Here is an 18460-nt window from a genome sequence, read left to right as displayed (position 1 = left end):
AAAAGTATACTTGCAGATGTCTGTCAAAAGGAAGTGTAACATGTGTCTGTTGTGTGTGTCTATATAGAATCTATCAGGATGAGTGTTGCAGTCATAAAATTGCCTTTAGAGTTTTATTGATGCAACCTTTGGTGCCTTTTTATTTACAATCGCCCAACTCTCATGATGGATGTTGTAGCTGTCCAATCACGCCAAAGGTCAGGATTTCTGGGCCAATCATGTTGCTGTGTGGGCGGGACGTTTTTCCTCATGTCTAACCGTCATCAACCCATGGGCTGACTTGTTTGTTGTCGAGCAAGATGGAGTTCCTTTTGGGAAATCCTTACAGTACCCCAGTGGGGCATTGCATTGGTATGTAACCAGATGTTTAAGAAGCGACACCTTGTGAGGTTAGCTGTGTATGTCCTGTGAAATGCATCAATGTGTCGTTTACGTGCTTACCTTTAGCATGCTAACGTGTCTGAATGAGTTCTCTACAGCTGGACTGTTAGCCGCCTAGCTAAGTGGTAGTTGCGGTAACAGCTCTTGTCACTTTGATAGCAGTACGTTTAACAAACTAAATGTCTGTTTTCTGCCGTTGTCAATCAGTGCTAAATATATATGAGATATGTTAAAGGGTGACTGATACACTGAATGATAGAAGCTAACGTTAACAGTCAGCTAGCCGCCAGACATCGTCTTATGATTGGTCTGCTGTCCTTTACTCAGACGTCTCTTTTAGCTTATTTTCTTAACTGAATACTTGTGTGTTTCCAGAGAGAGCCACCGATGGCTCTCTGCAAAATGAGGACTGGACTCTTAACATGGAAATATGTGACCTAATCAATGAAACAGAGGATGGGTGAGTACCGAGGGGGGGGAAAACAATGAATATCCTCATCTGTTATTGATTAACCCTCTTATATGCACTGGCTTCAGATAATGCATTGCTGGAGCAGTGTATTTTATCAGAATAAATCTTTTCCCCTTTTTCTTTATCTATGTCATACTAAGTGAAGACGCCCAGCTCTGGCTGTGTAAGGTGGATTTATGCAAGGCCTTGTTGCTTATCTCATTCCTCCATTAACCTTGTACTGTATGTTTAAGCCGGTGTGTGGCGTCCAGGTCTTGTTTGTTTAGCGGGTTGTAAACTGCCTTTGCGGGGTCTAACCCAGCGCAGTGTGCTGTGTATCAGCGGTAAAAATAGGTCTGACTCAACATTTTTCTCCCCTCTGGGGAATGTAAGGGGTGTCATCCACAAACTGCTGTGAGGCAGATCTGAAAAGTTAATCATTACTGCCTTAGAGTTAAACATCCACTTTGTTCATGCAGAGATGTGAAAAGTCAAAGAATCATTGGCGTGTACCTGTGCCCGGTATTCACCTTTATGCAGGTGTGTCCATCATTCTGCCATTCAAAATGCCCCTTAAAGACCGCCGTCATTAAGTCAACTTTATAATCGTGTTTGTTCTGCTTGGAATTACTTTATCAATTCGATTTTAAAAGCTGTGGGCATACTGAACTATGCTATCCTTGTGTGCTTAATGTGTGTGTGCAGGCCAAAGGATGCGATTAGAGCAGTGAAGAAGAGGCTGAATGGCAACAGGAACTATAGGGAAGTGATGTTGACTTTAACGGTGAGTTAAAAGTGGGCAAGAGAAGGACAGCTACACTGTATTTACAAGCCACAGTATTAAAAAGAGTTATTCATGTAGTCTCGTCCTGAAATTAAGTGTTATTGTGTTCTTTTCGGTCGCTTAATGTAATATGAATAATCTGCATTTCACAGATCATTTAAAACATGTCCATCTATGTGTGGGTTTCTAAACTTAGGATGCCTATAACAGGATTTATAGTGACAGTGATTTCTTCTCTGCATCCATCAGGTCCTGGAGACGGGTGTGAAGAACTGCGGCCATCGTTTCCATGTTATGGTCACTAGCAGGGACTTTGTTGATGGCGTGCTCGTTAAAATCATCTCCCCTAAAAACAACCCGCCCACAATCGTTCAAGACAAAGTACTTGCCCTGATTCAGGTAAGATAATTGGGGAAATTGCTTGCACGTTAGCATCGGATTTGGGTCAGTTAGCGAGAGGTGAAGTGGGGTTTCCGGTGTCGGTGTTTAGTAAAGTGTGGGTGTGTTACGGTCCAAAAGGTGTTCTGTCATCCCCGGGCAGAGCCTCGGGTAAAGTACAGTGTCTCCAGGGCTTCAGCCAGGAGCAGCTCTCGTTACCTGTCACAGCTCGGGTAGCGCTGCTAGACCCATGTGGGCGGCTCTTATTTCCGCCACTGAAACCATGTGACTACACTTTACAGCATGGATCCTGGATGGGGAAGAGATCCATTGTTGCTTGTTTGTCTAGTCATTAGGCGGGCCTGCTGGGAAAACGGTGTGGGAAAATGTATCGAACAGCACTCTCTTTACACAACAGCGAGAGTATTGTTGGCGAGATGGGTAATACCCGGCTGAGCTGCAGACTGCGGTTGTGTTGAGCAGCGCCCTAACCACCTGTTTCAACTGTCAGTGGTTTGTGTACCTTTGTGAAAGTGAGCATTGTGTGCACAGTTAATAGTCCTAACAACGCTAAAGCAATTCGAAGTTGTTAACCTTCCCACTGGTGAGAGAAAAGAAGCCATGGAGCTTCGTGGTTTGCTGACTGAATGTATTCAAGGCAGACAAACCGAAATGATTAGAGAGCAGGCATCTTTACCATTCTCACATCCCTTGCTTTGTTTGCTGTGTCAGCCCTCCTTTTACCCATTTTTTTGTCTATTCAGTCTCCCTCTCATTCCGTTTAACTCTTTTCTCCCCCTTGCCTTCTCCAGGCATGGGCTGATGCGTTCAGGAGCAGTCCGGACCTCACGGGTGTGGTCCAGGTCTATGAGGAGCTAAAGAGGAAAGGCATCGAGTTCCCCATGTCGGAGCTGGAGACCCTGTCACCTATACACACACCTCAGCGGGTAGGAGGCGTCATACTAACTAAGGCTGCCAAACATGACGATTTGTTCTAAAAAAATAACACGTAGGTAACTATTAGAATATCTGTTATCTATTTTATTCCTGTCGCTCGCTTAGAAAGCAGCATAATGGACGAATAACGGCTGAATTGTGACGTTGGAATGAGGAGTTATCTACTGTATATGACGGTGCCTCATCTATATCTATAGGATACCAACCTGCTGTTCTTTGCCATTATTACAGCTGTTGTTGAATTATTCCTCATTCAGCTTGACCTAAAGTTAGTTAGTTCGTTTTTTTTTTAACCATTTTTATTACTAATATATTTGCGAATTTAGAATATTTGTTGGCAGCCCTAATACTGAGCAGCTTAAATGTGTACATATACAGTATAATAATACAGTATATTCTTTCTCTGTTGCTTCTAGTTGGCTTCTGCTCCAGAGGGCGAGTCCACCCTACATCAGTTCAGCACCCCTCCTCAGCCCACACCACAGGCTGTCCCACCAGCCTACACCGCCCCTCAGGTCCCCAACATTCTCGCCTCTGGATCCGTCAATCCTACACCTGAACAGGTACAGAGCTACTCCCATAAACACACTGAAACTAAACAGTTGGTTCACATTTGTACTCGCCCTGTAGCAACCTGACATACTCCTACATTTTCTGGTTTCTTCTTTCCCCCCCCTGGGGATGAATAAAGTATGTATATATCTATCTTCTTCTTTTTGTCAGTGTTGAGTTTGCCTTTATTAAGCTTGTATTCACACTACGACCATTTGGAGTGGCAGAAACTGGATGTTTTAACAGTTGTTTAATCATTACTTGTAGCTAGCTATTTCAACTGTTCATTATTTTGAGCTAACGTTAAGTATTTTAACTGTTTATGTGTAACTTCTAGCTATCTATTTCAAATTCTCTGCTCCTTTGCTGTGTAGTTTTAATGAACTTTTAATTACAACACATGGTGCATCAGTTTTGTTACAATGGACTCAGGATGATTGGCACCATGATTGGCAGTTGAGTTGAATTTATTAGTTGAGCTTTCCATGTACCCCTGGAGTACAAGTACCCCCGGTCTGGAACCACTGTCCTAAGCGATACTATTGGCTTCAAATTTGATACTTCTTAATAATATACTAACTGTAGATGAATTTAACTCAACACACAGATTTGCCGGCTGCGCAGTGAGCTGGACGTTGTTCGTGGAAACACTAAAGTGATGTCGGAGATGTTGACCGAGATGGTCCCAGGACAGGAGGATGCTTCAGACTATGAGTTGCTACAGGCAAGGAACCGTGTGTGTGTGTGTGTGCATGTGCGTGCGCGTGCGTGTGTGCCTGTCAGTGCAAGCATCTACCTTCAAATATATAGAATACAACTAGTATTTTTAACCTGAGACCACTATTTAATCCCCGTGTGTGTGTATGAATATATCCTCTGTGTGTGTGTGTTTAGGAGCTGAACAGGACTTGTAGAGCCATGCAGCAGAGGATAGTGGAGCTCATCTCCTGTGTTGCCAATGAGACAGTGACTGAGGAGCTGCTCCATGTCAACGATGACCTCAATAATATTTTCCTACGCTACGAAAGGTCAGAACACACAGAAAAAAATGAAGGTTCATACAAAAAAGTATGCATATCAAAACATATCTTTTCTCCAACATCATTGTATGTTTGCACAGATCTGGTGAGGTAAACTCTGAGAGATTTTTTGTTATTGTTGTTTTCTTCCATGTTGTCCTTCCTTGATGGTGGCCTTTAGGTATGAGAGGTTTAGGTCTGGGAGGTCCTCAGCTCACAGTGCCAACAATGGGGTGAGTCAGCAGTTAGTAACTAATGTTCGGATCCGATACTTCTGAGCTAGTTCTTCTATGTCATCTTTTTGCTCATGTTCTCTCACCCTCTGATGTCGGCACCTTTCAGTGTCAGTAATGTGGAATTGCATGTCAAGTGCTGTTATCTATCAGTGATTTACCAGATTTACATGCCTAATTAAATGGAAATCCAATAAAGACATGCATGCGTTTCCTTTCATTATAAAATGCAAAGCAAATATCACAGTTTTCAAATATTCTGTCTACAGTCAGTGCAGGCCTGTTGCATTTTAAACCCAGTCCAGCAGGGGGAAACATTGCCTGTGACAACACAGGAGTCGATGCAAAGCACAGTCATTGCATGTTGGTACGGGGGTTGGGATGATTGCATGTAGAGATCCACTAGTGTTGTCCATGCCAGAATGAAATACAACCAAGAGTCCAGTCAGAGCTGTGGAGCAGTGGTTTATGCCAAAAGGTGCTTTAGGATTCATCAGCCAAGAGAGCTGACGGCTAGTTGCAGCGTCAGATAGAAGTCATTTTTTAACATCACTTTTATATGCCTGTTTTTTTGACTTTTATCAAACACAGAAGCCTCACTTTTGTGCTGATCAGCTTCTATTTGTCATGCTTTGTCACAGCTGTACTGAAATACATTCCTGCCTTGCAATATTCCCTCAACTTCATGTACTATATATTATATGCCTTCAGTAGGAGTCTCTCTGTCTTCATGCCTCCCCCCCCCCCGTTTCCTCTCGTTTCCATCTCATCTCTGTATGCACCAATTCATATTTTCTTAGTTATACAATAAAAAACCAACATGGACCAAAAACATTGCCAGGAATCTGATGAGAAGCATGGGGACAAGGATACTTTGTTGGAACATGCTTACCCCTTCATTGGGTTTCCAGTTAATCAGGCATGCTATATCTTCCACAGATATCATGTCATTACAGTGTGTCCCTGCACAGGCATGTTAATGGTATTCACTGTCTCTTCCTTTCTGTTCTTCTGTTTCTGTGGCTAGCTGAGACAGGCAAGTATGAAAATATTGTCCCTAAATGACCAGCCTCACCCCACAGCGACTCTTGAAACATGGCTAGATATAATATGGGCCCGGCCTCCACCTCCACCAGTATCCGTCACCCCCATATGGCATGTTTTGACTTTGCAGCCCCCCCAACAGCCAATTAAATGATAAAACCTGGAAGTAGACTGTGACACGAGCTTTAACGTGGCACTAAGTGAATGTGAATCCCTAGAATCACTGTCATGTTGTGTTTGCATTATCTCAAACAGTCAGGGTTTGGGATTTGTAAAATGGTCTTAATATATTAACTCCTCCAGAGCCCAAATATGAAACACTCCCTCCCTGCTGTATTCCTACCTTCTTAAGGGGATTGTTTTGTCCTAATGGATAACATCACTTTTATTGTTATTGACAACACATAACTCCACATAAACGGGTAAACGTGTCTCTAATGAAGAGCAACATTCCTGTAACCCCCTTAAGAAACAGGTTTTTCAAAAGGTTACTTAATTTCATGCTTATCCTCAGTTACAGACATTTTCATGCTCTCCTGAAGCTAACCCACATGTTTTCCAAGATTGTACTTCTTCTCATCATGAACCACGCCCTCATTTCCTTTTTATTTGAACCACAATGTTTTTTTCTTTGTTTTATTCTAGACACATACGCTATGTAACTCTTCCTTTTCCTTCGACTTCCACAAACAGGATTTGTTTTGTTGCTCATGAGCCAGAAACCCATAAATCCTTCAATTAGCTTTTTACACGAAACAAAGAGCTGTAGTGTTTCTCATCAGTTCTTCTTCACCAGGTCTTGAGCGAGGCTACGGAGGACAACCTCATAGACCTCGGCCCAGGCTCCCCAGCAGTGGTCAGCAACATGCAGAACGCAGCCGCCCCGTCCAGCTTGCCTCCCACCATCACAGCCCACGCAGCAAGGCCCTCCTCCCCGGCCACCTTGGCCTCCCGCCTGGCCGGCCTTGGTACGTGAGCCCAAACCTCAGTCATCAAGCCAAGCACTCACTCTGAGATAACGACAATGATGTTCTTCTTCTGCAACTTTCTGTACTAAAATGTAATCGCATATTGTAGGTTGTACTTACTGTTAAGAGTTTCTGAACATATGTCAGACTTGGCTGAAACAAACCAACATAAGGGGCTTTATATATATATATATATAGACTACATCTGAAAACGAGAGAGACAACACTTTGGGAAATACCTGTATTTAACGTTCTTACTGATGGTTAGATAGAAGATAGACCGTTGTAATGCTAAGCTAACTCTTGGCTCTAGTGCCATAGCTAATGCACAGATATCGGAGTGGTATTGATCTTCCTGTCCAAATCTTGGTAAGAAAGTAAATAAAAGTAATTTAAGCTATTCCTTTAATTACTGCACCAAAACATTTTATTGTAAACCTAATTTAGCTGCCAGCTGATTCTGCATTCTACCTCTAATTTAGCACCAGCAGTGTTTGCTGGAGGATATTTCCTTTAGAGGATAGACTCTATTAAACAGTGAAATAGTGACTATTCCATTTCCTTTGTTGAAGCAGTGGAGTTCTGTTTTTATGCGGTAGACAATCGAGTGTGTTGTTTTTCCCCTCCAGACGTGGGCGCTGACAGTGTGAGCAGTACTTTGAGCTCTCTGTCAAGCTGTAAGCCTCCTCTTGGCCAGGATGACTTTGATGTGTTTGCTCAGACCAGGACTGGAGCTCTGCCTGAAACACGCAATACGTAAGGAAGCTATATTCATATGTTCAATTAGGAAAAATGAGGCAAAGCGGGATTCTTAAAGCCTATTTTCTACCTCTTGTCTTAGCGCGACAGCAGAAGACAGCAACGCCTCTGAAAGCCTTCCTCCCACTCTGGACGTCCAGCAGCCGACTGCAGGAGCGGTGAGTCTCAGTGACAGAGGCCTTTATGTCTAGAGTGGGCTTTAATTCTCAGTCGGTGTTTTTATAACCACTCAAAAAACATCTGTGTGTTTGTATGTGTGCCATGCACCTGTACCAGACATTTCTCCTCACTGGTGCTGCTGGATGCGACTAATCACTCAGTTAGTTAACAAAAGGAGAAAACGACTTTAAACTTTTCTTTTTTTGTCTGTTTGTGATTCTAACCGAGCTTGTAGTTCTAACAGCAATGTTTTAAGTAATCAGGCTACATTTCCAGCTGTTTTGTTGTTGTTTTTGCTCAGTCTCAACATGCTTCCGGTGCATTTTATTTTTTCAAGAATCCCAGCTGCTACTCATTCTGTTGTTTTTCATGCATTACTAACACAAGACAAAGATTTGTATCTTGTCAGTTGTAGTGTGTGCATCTTAACCCTGCTTTCACACTAACTGAACCATCAAACAGGAAAGGGAATGGCTGTAGCTAATCGGTTTGTTTTATGTGCTCTGTGGGGGAAATGGTGAAATGATGAACCTGGTGGTTACTGGCCAAGGCGATCTGCTGTGCTGTAAGAGATGCTGTTGCCCTCACCGTTCATATTCCACGTCTTCACACTGCAGTCCCATCTTAATCAGCGTTTGCAAAGTGCTCTGTTTGTTGGTTTCTCCTGCATGTCAACGTGACTCATTGTCACGGTCGTCACTGTGTGTGATTTGATCTCCATCTTTATTTTTTTCCCCTCACAAAATACGTTCTTAAGTTGCATTTGAGTTCACGCTGAAGTTCATTTAAGTCACATTTTCTGTTGTGTTTGGGGCGGGATTCTTTTTTTTTTCTTTCTTTCTTTTCTTTTGTGGCATTGCCGCCCTCCGGCCACCTGTTGCCATCTTGACGCTGCTCCGTAGAGTGTCGGAGGCCAGTCCTCTGTCATGGATGACATAGAGGAGTGGCTGTGTACTGATGTGGTGAGCCCGTCGTGATTTTTATTTCTGCCTGCAGTTCTCTCTCTCCCCCCTTCTCTTTCCTTTTCCACGCTGTTTTATCTCCTTATCGTACCTTCAAAGCCAGAAGGTATCACATTCCTTTAACATTACATTTCCTCACTTTCTGGCCAATCCCACACTGATATCCTCGTTGACTTTAAGTTACTAACGCTGTGTTATGGGGACAAACTAACACCACAAAATAGTGTAAAATGAGCATGAAGGTTTGAATGCAGACGCGTGTTGCTGTGAGAGATCATGCTCATGAGAGATCATGATCATTGCCATGAACATTCTGGGTTATGAATGACTGTATCCATATGGCTCCAACTTGAACAATCGGGGATAAAGTTTATTCTACTGCGTGAGATCTTTACCCGAGATCAAATTGTTTTTGTTAACATAACCATATCTTCGCCTTTTTTAATGTTAAGAAAGACGTGTTTAATTTTGTGTTTGTGGCCGAGAATGAGCAGTGAAGCATTACAAGAGTTCATGCTCATTTGAACACAAATGTATGCGATGGTGTTGCGGTATTGAGTGGTGATATCTGGTTGTTTTGGTTGGGAAACAACTGGTGTATTATTATTATTATTATTATTATTATTATTATTATTAATTAAAAGATTATTTGCACAATTTTGGGTGAGTGGTAACGTCAGGTGAGTAGCTTCTTGTTATGTAATAAAACTGGTGAGTAGGAGTGAGAGTGTGGTGTGTGGTGATTTTGGGCACATGCACTGGATCAGAACTGAACTTGGTTTGCGGTGGTTTGCAATGGATTAGGTTTAGCAGTCAACTCTCAGGTGTGACATTGTTGTCTTTTTGTTTTTTTTCACCAGAAGGGGGATGAAGGTGAAGACGGTGTGACAAGTGAAGGTCGGTCATAAATCTTTTTTTCCTCTAATTTCCCATCTGTTGATTTCCTGCTTTGTTACATTTCATCCACTTCTTCTCTCAAGTCAACATTCTGTTCCTCCTTTTTGTTTTCTTCTTTCTCCTTCCGGTGGTCCAACACTTCCAGAGTTCGACAAGTTCCTCGAGGAGAGAGCCAAAGCTGCAGAGATTGTCCCCAGCTTACCGTCGCCCCCCAGTGGCGAGCCGGGTGCAGCGCAGGGAACCCCCAACCGCAAGAAGCCGGACAGGCCGGAGGATGCTTTGTTCGCCATGTAGACCTGGACCTTCTACCTTTCTGACCTCTGATTTCCCCCCCCCAGCCTAAGACCCAAACCAGCCGAGCAGCATCACCCGAGGACAGACTGACCCGACACTAAAATACACCCGCCGCCGTTAGGATTCAACACTTCTTCATTACACTACAGATTTGGAAATGCTCTCCTTTATAAAAAGGGAATCATTCATGCGCTCTGTTCATTTCTCACAAGAAAGGGAAAACCAAGAGAATGGCCTGTTTTGATGGTGCCACCAGACGATGGATCTCACCCACATGATGACCGGTGTCAGAGACTACAAGGCAGCAGCCTGCTTCCTCCTTCTTCTTCATGTGTGAGGAATCTCCCTCCACCTGTTGTGGACTGCAGAGCTTCATGTTGCAGCTAATCCTCAAAAAAAAAAAGAGAGTTTTGTAAAAGAGAGTTTGGCTGTCCTTGTCATTATTAGTAGGGAATCAATTTCTTACCCAGAGCCCTGAAAGCATGCATTAACACCACCATCCTTCATCATGTAAGTTTTTACTACGAGCAGAAACCCCCGACAGAAACATTACGGTTGTTATTGCGGCGGAAGTGCCCATCACATCGCAGTACTGCACTGCACGTCAGTCCCAGTTGAATTGTAAATGTGTAAATGACAAAAGTCCAGTTTATTAGTTGTGTGTATATTTAAGCTACAGAGAAAGAGGTGTTGATTTAATGTAGATTGTTTTTTGAAAAGGCTTTATCCTCCAGCTGCTTTGACAATAGGGATGTACCTCACTGGGGTCAGCTTTCACAAAGAAAGGGAATCTATACATCTGATCATCTACAAAAACTCATTTAAACGGAAGAAGAAGAAGGGAAGATAGTTTTTGTGATTGGCATAATTGCGCACAACGCCAACAAATGCGTCCTTTTACCCTCTAAATCACATGTTGTATATTTTTCTTTGACAAACGTAACCACCGCTGTTGTTGAGATTATTTTTGCTGAGATTTTATTCACCTACACCTGCCGTCTGAATTTTTTGCAGGTAGTTAATTGCATTTGCTGTGTAATTATCCCTTTTATGTAATCATGTAATCTTCTTTTGACTGAGCACAGATGCTCGGTGTCATGAATTTCCACGGGTTGAGTTCACAGGAGCGGTCTTGTTGTTGTGAACGGAATCCCAGAAGCTGCAGAGACACACGCTGTCATCGGTGGGTTTTTACTCACTGACTCTTAGGTTTTAACGCCCCCTTTTGAGTAGATTGTGTTCTGTATGATTTCAGACCAAAATTGTGCTTTTCTTCTGGATGTGGGAGGAAGTTTCTTGGATAATTTGGGTTGCCGGTACATAATCCTGTCTTTTGATTTAGAATTCACAGCTTAATATCCAGGGATGTAATGAGGAGGCGATATCACACCACAAAAAGCTGTTCTATTTCTGTGTTTTCTCCCTCGTTTCTTTATGCTGACATCTTAAAAGGCCTGACCTTTCAACATGACATTTGTTTTCAGGGAATGAGCCGGCTGCAGACACCGTGCTACAAAATGAGACATTTTCCCTCTTTCGATGCTAACACATGCAACATGTTACACAATCCCCACGAGCTTAAAACAAGCGTGCACCTTGACAGCCGCGTTACCGTTCGACCTGTACTGTAAATCAGCTGACACTTAACCCCAGATGTAATTAAATGAGAACTGTTTGGAAATATTTGAGCTGAAGTGTAGAAATAATTTATTCAGAACTATTTTTTTTCCCATCTTCAGATCAGTATTTTAAATCGCTTTATTGTGCAAAAGAAAAATGGGAAATGTAGAAGGGACAGAATGAGGAGTTGTCATAACGGTGTGTGTTTGTGTGTTTTTGTTGATGAAGTTCAGATTTTCCTTTTTATACATTGCTGCTAGCTAATGTATTTCGTGTTTTATGGTTGTATTGGTTATGTGGATATTCTTGGTTGAATATGTCCGTACAGTAAAAATATGGACATAAAATGAAGAGCGGCCCATCACTGACTCACAGCTGCAAGAGAACCAGTTCTCCCATTTATCTCATGAAGGAGACGTATTTAAATAGTTTCACTCTGACGTGTGCGCACATGACGAAATGGATTAAGTTGGACACTTTCGACAAAGCATCAACATTGCACATTTTGAAAGGGAAACCTCTCCTCCTGTTTCCTTGTTTTGGTGTTCAGAGTGTGTGTGTATGTGTGTGTGTGTGTGTGTCTCTCTCTCTCAGCTGTTCTGTAACGCAGAAATCTTTTTATCTCAGTTGATTGAAGAAGAAAAAAAAAAAAAAGAAGCTTACAAATGTGTTTTAAAGAATACATGTTGTTACTATCCTGTTTGATACCGCCCAGGATCAAGCTGCTTTATATCAGTGTGAGCTCCGTCAGTGGTTTGTAACTGAATCTCAGCGTACCCCAGACTTTGCCAGTCATCTCTGTTCTGCAGAGGAACAACGTGTTTCTTTGTATGTCACTGGATGATGTGAACAGAGATGCCGATAAGCGAGGCTGTGCTTTGTGAGACTGCTTCTGTCCTGAGTTGCCTCATCTCCCATTTCTCTTTGTGTTGTTTGACTTATGCATGAACTCTAATAAAACATTAGCAGTGTGTCCGCATCCTTGCAGTTTGTCTTTTATTTTTGCGGTCTTGTATTTCCTGCAGAATGTAAACGGCTATTTACTGCACAACAATGTGCTGCTGCCACTACTCCAGTCCTCTCCTTGGCATACCATCCTTTCTCCTGGCTCCTTCTTCAGATGCTAATAGCTGAAGCTGACCTGCAGTAAACCCTGCCTAGAGGCCCATGGGCCCCTCACCAGGGGCTTCCCCATTGGTCCTCTGGAATCGCCTCATCCCACAATATGGCCCCACACATTCAGCCTTGGCCACTGGTGCGTTTTCCCGGTCAAAGGAAAAGAAAAAGAGGCGTGTGTCTGTCGGACAGTAGACTGGAATACACTAGTGCACAGGGTCCCGGTTTGACTCAACATGTGCTGGTTTTAAATTAGACTTTATAACCTATTTAAATTCATATTGCACAAAAGAGCTTGTGGATTTCTCTTCAAGAGGTAAATGGATGCTTTTATGTTTTCAAGTTAATCACTGAAAGAAAATTCTAAATGTAATGTTTACAAATGTATTCTGTTTTTTTAGGATGCATTTAAATCTGGTGGCAATTTGTCTGAGGCAACATGTGCTGCTTGTTGGTGTAAACTTGTTACCACTACTGTATGTGTTGATAGTGAGACGGACAGAAATCTAACCTCAACACTGCTGAATTTGAACACATTGCTCATCTCTTGGCGAGCATCACAATAACTAACATTTTGCATCTGTTGCAGAGGCCCGAGTGTGTGGAGCGGTTGGACTCTCAAGAATCTGAAATATAGAGCATCAGGCTCTACTCCTGAGATTGATGCCGCCCCCCCAACCTGCTGTTAGTGATCCCCCTCTCCACAAGCAGCTAGATAGCACACCCTGGTGGTTGGACTACAGAGCCTGATCACACACTTGTGAGTGTTCAAATCGAGAGGAAAAGGATCGTCCTTCCACTTGAACCATCGATAAAACTAACACTAGACAGCTTTATCACCCATAAAGCAGCTTAAAACTACTTGCAGGAATCACCACAGCAACCTCTGGATCCACCATCAAGCAAATGTTCGGAGTGAGCGTGCAAATGCTGGCCAGAGCTGTGGTGCATTGTAGTTGCATTGCATGTTATGCTGACACAGTGCAATGGATCTGCTTTGCAACACAGAACTTGATCATATAACAACTCAACCGTGAGCGCCAACAAGCAGGATCAAAGCATAATCCATTATTGTACAACTGACATCTGTTACTTGACATGAGAAGTAATCAAAATTGTAAATGCTACTGTTATTTTTAGGGAAATACAAAAAAAAGTATATATAAGTATATATAGTAATGTATTCTAACTACTTTTAGAATAGTACATATATTGATTTATTTACTGTGTAGAGTGCTGGTATGAATATTGTGTCAATAAAATGATGGGGGGCATTTTATGGCTTTGATTAGATAGTTTGAAGTGGAGAGATGGGGAATGACGTCCAACAAAGGTCCCCGACCAGATGATGCGTTTCAGTTGGTGCCTAAACCCAGAGGCCACCAGGGCTCCCTAATCATTTTTATATTTCAAAGAAATATAGACAATCGACAATCACTGTTTAAATTTCTCCCAAAACTCATCACTTTGATTTTATTATTTCACATTTGACAAGTGCCTGTACTCGGTATACAGTACATTATATCTGCTGTAAGGGAATTCAGTGTTTATCTTTATCGCATTATGTTATTACTTGGCTCTGCCTCCTGTATATCTAGTAAAGATTATCAGTAGTAGAGAGCAACTAAGTAAGTAAGTACATTCACTAAATACTGTACTTAAGTAAAGCTTTGAGGTACTTGTACTTTACTTGAGTATAATCAGTTTTCTGTTTCTTTATACTGCTACCCCACTACGATTCAGAAGCAAATGTTGTACTTTGTATTCCACTACATTTGCTCATTTTATTTACTTTGCAGAATAAAAATATCACTTTTTTAGGATGTTTTGCTACAAACTATACTATTATTTTTTCGTAACTTTTTCCGACATACTATGACTTTTTTTCAACATTTTTTGGACATACTATACTATACATTTTTTATGCCTTTTTCACAAAAATTTCAACATACTATACTGTGACTTTTTTCTGAAATTGTTTAACATACTATACTATGAATCTTTGGACATTCCATACTATAACTTTTTTCGACATACTTTATTATGACGTTTTCCACATACTATACTTTTTTGTGACCTTTTTTTACACAGTATAGTATGTGTTTTTTCATGAATTTTTTTGACATAGTATACAATGAAATTAAAGCGTGGTGGTGTTCCGTCAGGAGATGCAACGACTCTAACCTGTCGCTCTGAAACGGTCATGATCCTGCCGGAATTCTGTAGAAGCTGAGTCTGTTGTTAGAATATTGATTCTAACAACCAAACATGAAAAAAACAGACATTGAACAGTTTGTATTCAATGTTTAAAGCTTGCTAACTCTTCCATTGCCAACAAGTGCACGCATATTTTAAAGACATCAGCTGTTTATTGAGACATCTTCTTAGTTTCATCTCACTCCTTTTCTTCATATGCACAATGAATGCTACTCAACTGATTAACCAACTAAATATGTATCAGTGAGTAATGCAACAAATATTAATCTACAAGCTTCTTGCCATTCGGGTTCTTTTAACTTACTCGTTGAGAATGTGTGTTATGTTAATGCAGGAGGCCAGTTGGAATATTGCTTATAATACTGACCGGTTTGCTGAAAGTGAACCGACGACACTGAACATCCCAGAGACTGGAAGCAAGTGGCTCTTCTTTTTCCGCCCCCAGGGTGTGGAGGTCAATGGGTCCCTTGGATCATCCCTAACCCATTACCATCATGAAAATATAATAAGCATATTAGTGACTAGTAGCATCAGCTATTCAGGAATAAGGGAGGCGGCAGGGCCAATGCCCCAACCTATCTCCAATGAACACGTGCCTGCTGACATGGGACTCCTCGGGCTAGTGGCTTGTGTTGTTGAGAGAGAGTTCGGTTGGTGAGGGATGGAAAAGCTTGTGTGTTTACCACAGAAGTTACTGCCATCAGATTGCATTTTCATTTTCACAACAAAAGAATGCGGTGACATGTGACACTGTTTTGCTTATTGATTTTGAGTATTGTCCACTGTAAAGCAACGCAGAAAATGAAGCATCAACCACTATTTAATTTTCAAATAGTTTGAAAATTTCATTTTTTTTTTAAATGCATGTAGGTTGCATTGTATAACAGTGCATTTCAATTTTCAAGTTTGAATTAATATTTTGACATTGCCCAGCAGGGAAACTACTTTGGAAATTAAATGTCAAACAGCTTTTCCATTTTCGTTTTATAGATGGTCATAGAGCACTCATACTAATGAAAATTGGATTTTTGCAATTACATTTTTGAAATATAACACATACATACGAGGAAAAGGTGTGTGGTGTTGTGGAATTGCATTTTTTTCAAGTTTACTCTATCATTTTAATAAAGTCCCCTATGGGCTTCCATAGTAATCCAACAGGAGGTCAAAGGATCTAATCATGACCCTCTAGCGCATGGACCTTTCCTGAAACTCTACCACATGTGGAGCGTTGATTAAATGAGAACTGACAAATTTAAACAGATTTCTGGCAGATTTCTGAGTTATATTTTCATTTGAATGTCAAGCCCCTTCTTTTATTAAATTTAATATTTTCCATTTTCTTTCTGGAAAAGCACTTCTGGTATTCCTAGCAGGGACATCCCTCTAACAGGCAAAATGTAAACACGTCCACCAACTGCCATTGATTGACACGTCGTGTTGATTTTCTTATTACCACACACACACACACACACACACACACACACACACACGCACACACTTGAAGCCATTTTCAAATAATAGCACGTTCCTGCCTTAAAGTGCACCTGCAGATGTGTGTGTATCAAAGGCCTCAGGCTATTTCGCTGTTCTTCATTAGCTGGTAGCTCATACTGTCTTTCCAGTGCAGATCATTCATACTCCTTCAACCACAGAGGGAGAAAACGCAAAGAAAACAACACACTAATATTTATCTTCATCCCTATAATCCCCACCACAGCCTCGGTGCAATCTGATCGCTAAACAAACACTCAAGATGAAATGACCTAATTGTGTTTATGATTTACTTTATATTAAACGTTGCAGATCAATGGTTTCCCAATTTCTTTTACGCGCCATCTCTGCCGTTTCTCGCCCTGAGCTGCTCATTTTACCTGCAGCAGCATAATGAAGTCTCAAACTAAATAAATTCCCACACGCCTAAACGAGAAATAGTACTGCACATAATCATGAACAAAGTGTTAGAAGCATTAACTAGGAATGAAACCAAACGGATGAATTTAGAATAGTTATTTAATAGAGGACATTCATCGGGACAATGTGCCAGTAGCTACAGTTTCATATATTCCCCGACAACATAATATGTGAATTGACTTTTCGGGCCTGACTGGTGCCTTGCTTTCTCTTTAGCTGCCTGAAAAGACTCCCGTAGCCTCGGAGCACTTTATGCTAAGTTAATTTACCCAAATATATCCGCGGCATCACGGCAGCAGCAGCCCCCACTATTCAACATCAACAACTTTGTTAATGGAAACTTGCTGATCCATAAACATTTGTGCAGCCGCAGACGTTTGCTGGGGGGCAGTTCACATATGAATGTTAAAAACCCACAGATCGATGAGGGGCATTTGCAAAGGAGGCGTAAGGTGTGTTTAATTATAATTGCGTCAGGAGGTTTGTGTGTGTTTGTTGGGGGAGGTGTTGCCGTTAAGGCTTAGGCAGGGGCCTCTGTATTTAAATAGGGTCACATCTCGGCCTCACCTTGCAAGTGTTATGCTATATTAAATGCCACTCATGTTAAGTGCGTTGAAAGCCTCCTCTGATGTAGTCAAGACATAATATAAAGGTTAAATTGAAAAATGTCCCTTCAACAGCACAGGAACACGCTATGATTGATCTCCCTTGTACAGGCAAGGCAATGTTAGCCAGACCTCTGTTTCGTTAGGCCTCTTTTAAGTGCGTGTGTGTGTGTGAGCACAATGTGTTGTAATAATAAGGAGTGACTGGATTAGAATTTAAGTGTCAGTCAATCAGGATTTCAAAAGGTCAATGAAAAAAATTAGCAAAATGTTTGTAAAAGGTGGGAAACAACCGCTCAGTCAGAAATAGGACTAGTATGTCATTACAGTGTCAGCTGAGCCCAAATCCATACTACATACTACTACATACGGATTCTAAGCGTGTTTGTTTGCAATGGAAAAGTGCCTAAATGGAATATACTCAAACTAGACAGTGTAAATACTGTTTTTGATTGTGCTGATGAGGCTATTCTGTGACAATGCAATGCACAAAGGCAATGGAAGTGTGAGTGGTGGTGGTATCTTAAAATAAAACATTGACTGTGTTGCATTTCCATGCTAATGTGTTAAGTATTAACTATTTGCCAATTATTATAATATACGGTTTTTGTAGTAGAGAAATCTGGGGGGGGGAAAAAAACAGGAAATGGTTCAATATATGTACGTGCCAAGGGGGTGAAACTGCAACTTAAGAATCACACTGTCAATTAAACTTAACGTAAAGTTAAAATTCAGTCTTTTTTTCTGTTCCCTGAGGGGTTCCTAGTATGGTATCACCACCATCCGCTGTTACATGTTCCTTTGTGTGTTGCATTGTGTTCAGTACAACTGTCCAATCAATGATCAAGCGGTTTTTAGTTTCCTGACTGTTTTGAATATCCTAAATGTTGTCGCTTTGGAATCGAGCCATCGTTAATATTGTCATCAACATCTGTGCTCTTCTTACTGTGACATGTCAAAAGGTCTCGTCTTCCTTCAACATTGTATTCATCTGCTGGAGGAGGAAAGAGGAGGATGTGACTCTACCAGCATGGTTTGTGACCTCATGGGTGGTTTGGAAGCCAATCATGGTTCAATATGTAACTCACACATTTACATACACTGGAAAATGTACTTTTCAGTGAAGTAGGACTGGTATATCTGCATATAT

General features: G+C 41.5%; 1 protein-coding gene across 3 annotated transcripts; it reads left to right on the top strand.

Annotated features, from left to right (window-relative positions):
* The first annotated feature begins 270 nt into the window (after positions 1–270).
* tom1l2b (target of myb1 like 2 membrane trafficking protein b) lies at positions 271–12437 on the top strand. Of its 3 annotated transcripts, XM_031843414.1 has the most exons (16): positions 271–351; positions 757–841; positions 1538–1616; positions 1866–2015; positions 2807–2941; positions 3368–3514; positions 4111–4227; positions 4398–4531; positions 4704–4755; positions 5783–5791; positions 6596–6767; positions 7397–7523; positions 7609–7684; positions 8588–8647; positions 9508–9544; positions 9690–12437. In XM_031843414.1, the coding sequence occupies exons 1-16, from the start codon at positions 300–302 to the stop codon at positions 9836–9838; spliced, it is 1581 nt and encodes a 526-aa protein (XP_031699274.1). In that variant the 5' UTR covers positions 271–299; the 3' UTR covers positions 9839–12437. The 3 variants fall into 3 exon arrangements, with proteins under 3 accessions (XP_031699274.1, XP_031699275.1, XP_031699276.1); XM_031843415.1 differs by lacking the exon at positions 5783–5791; XM_031843416.1 differs by lacking the exon at positions 8588–8647.
* The last annotated feature ends 6023 nt before the right edge of the window (positions 12438–18460 follow it).

The sequence above is a fragment of the Anarrhichthys ocellatus genome, unplaced genomic scaffold (assembly GCF_004355925.1).
Source record: "Anarrhichthys ocellatus isolate YVR2014 unplaced genomic scaffold, GSC_Weel_1.0 scaffold4, whole genome shotgun sequence".
In the NCBI taxonomy this organism is placed as follows: domain Eukaryota; kingdom Metazoa; phylum Chordata; class Actinopteri; order Perciformes; family Anarhichadidae; genus Anarrhichthys; species Anarrhichthys ocellatus.
Note: the sequence above shows the minus strand (reverse complement) of the source record. Positions and strands in the feature narration are given on the sequence as shown.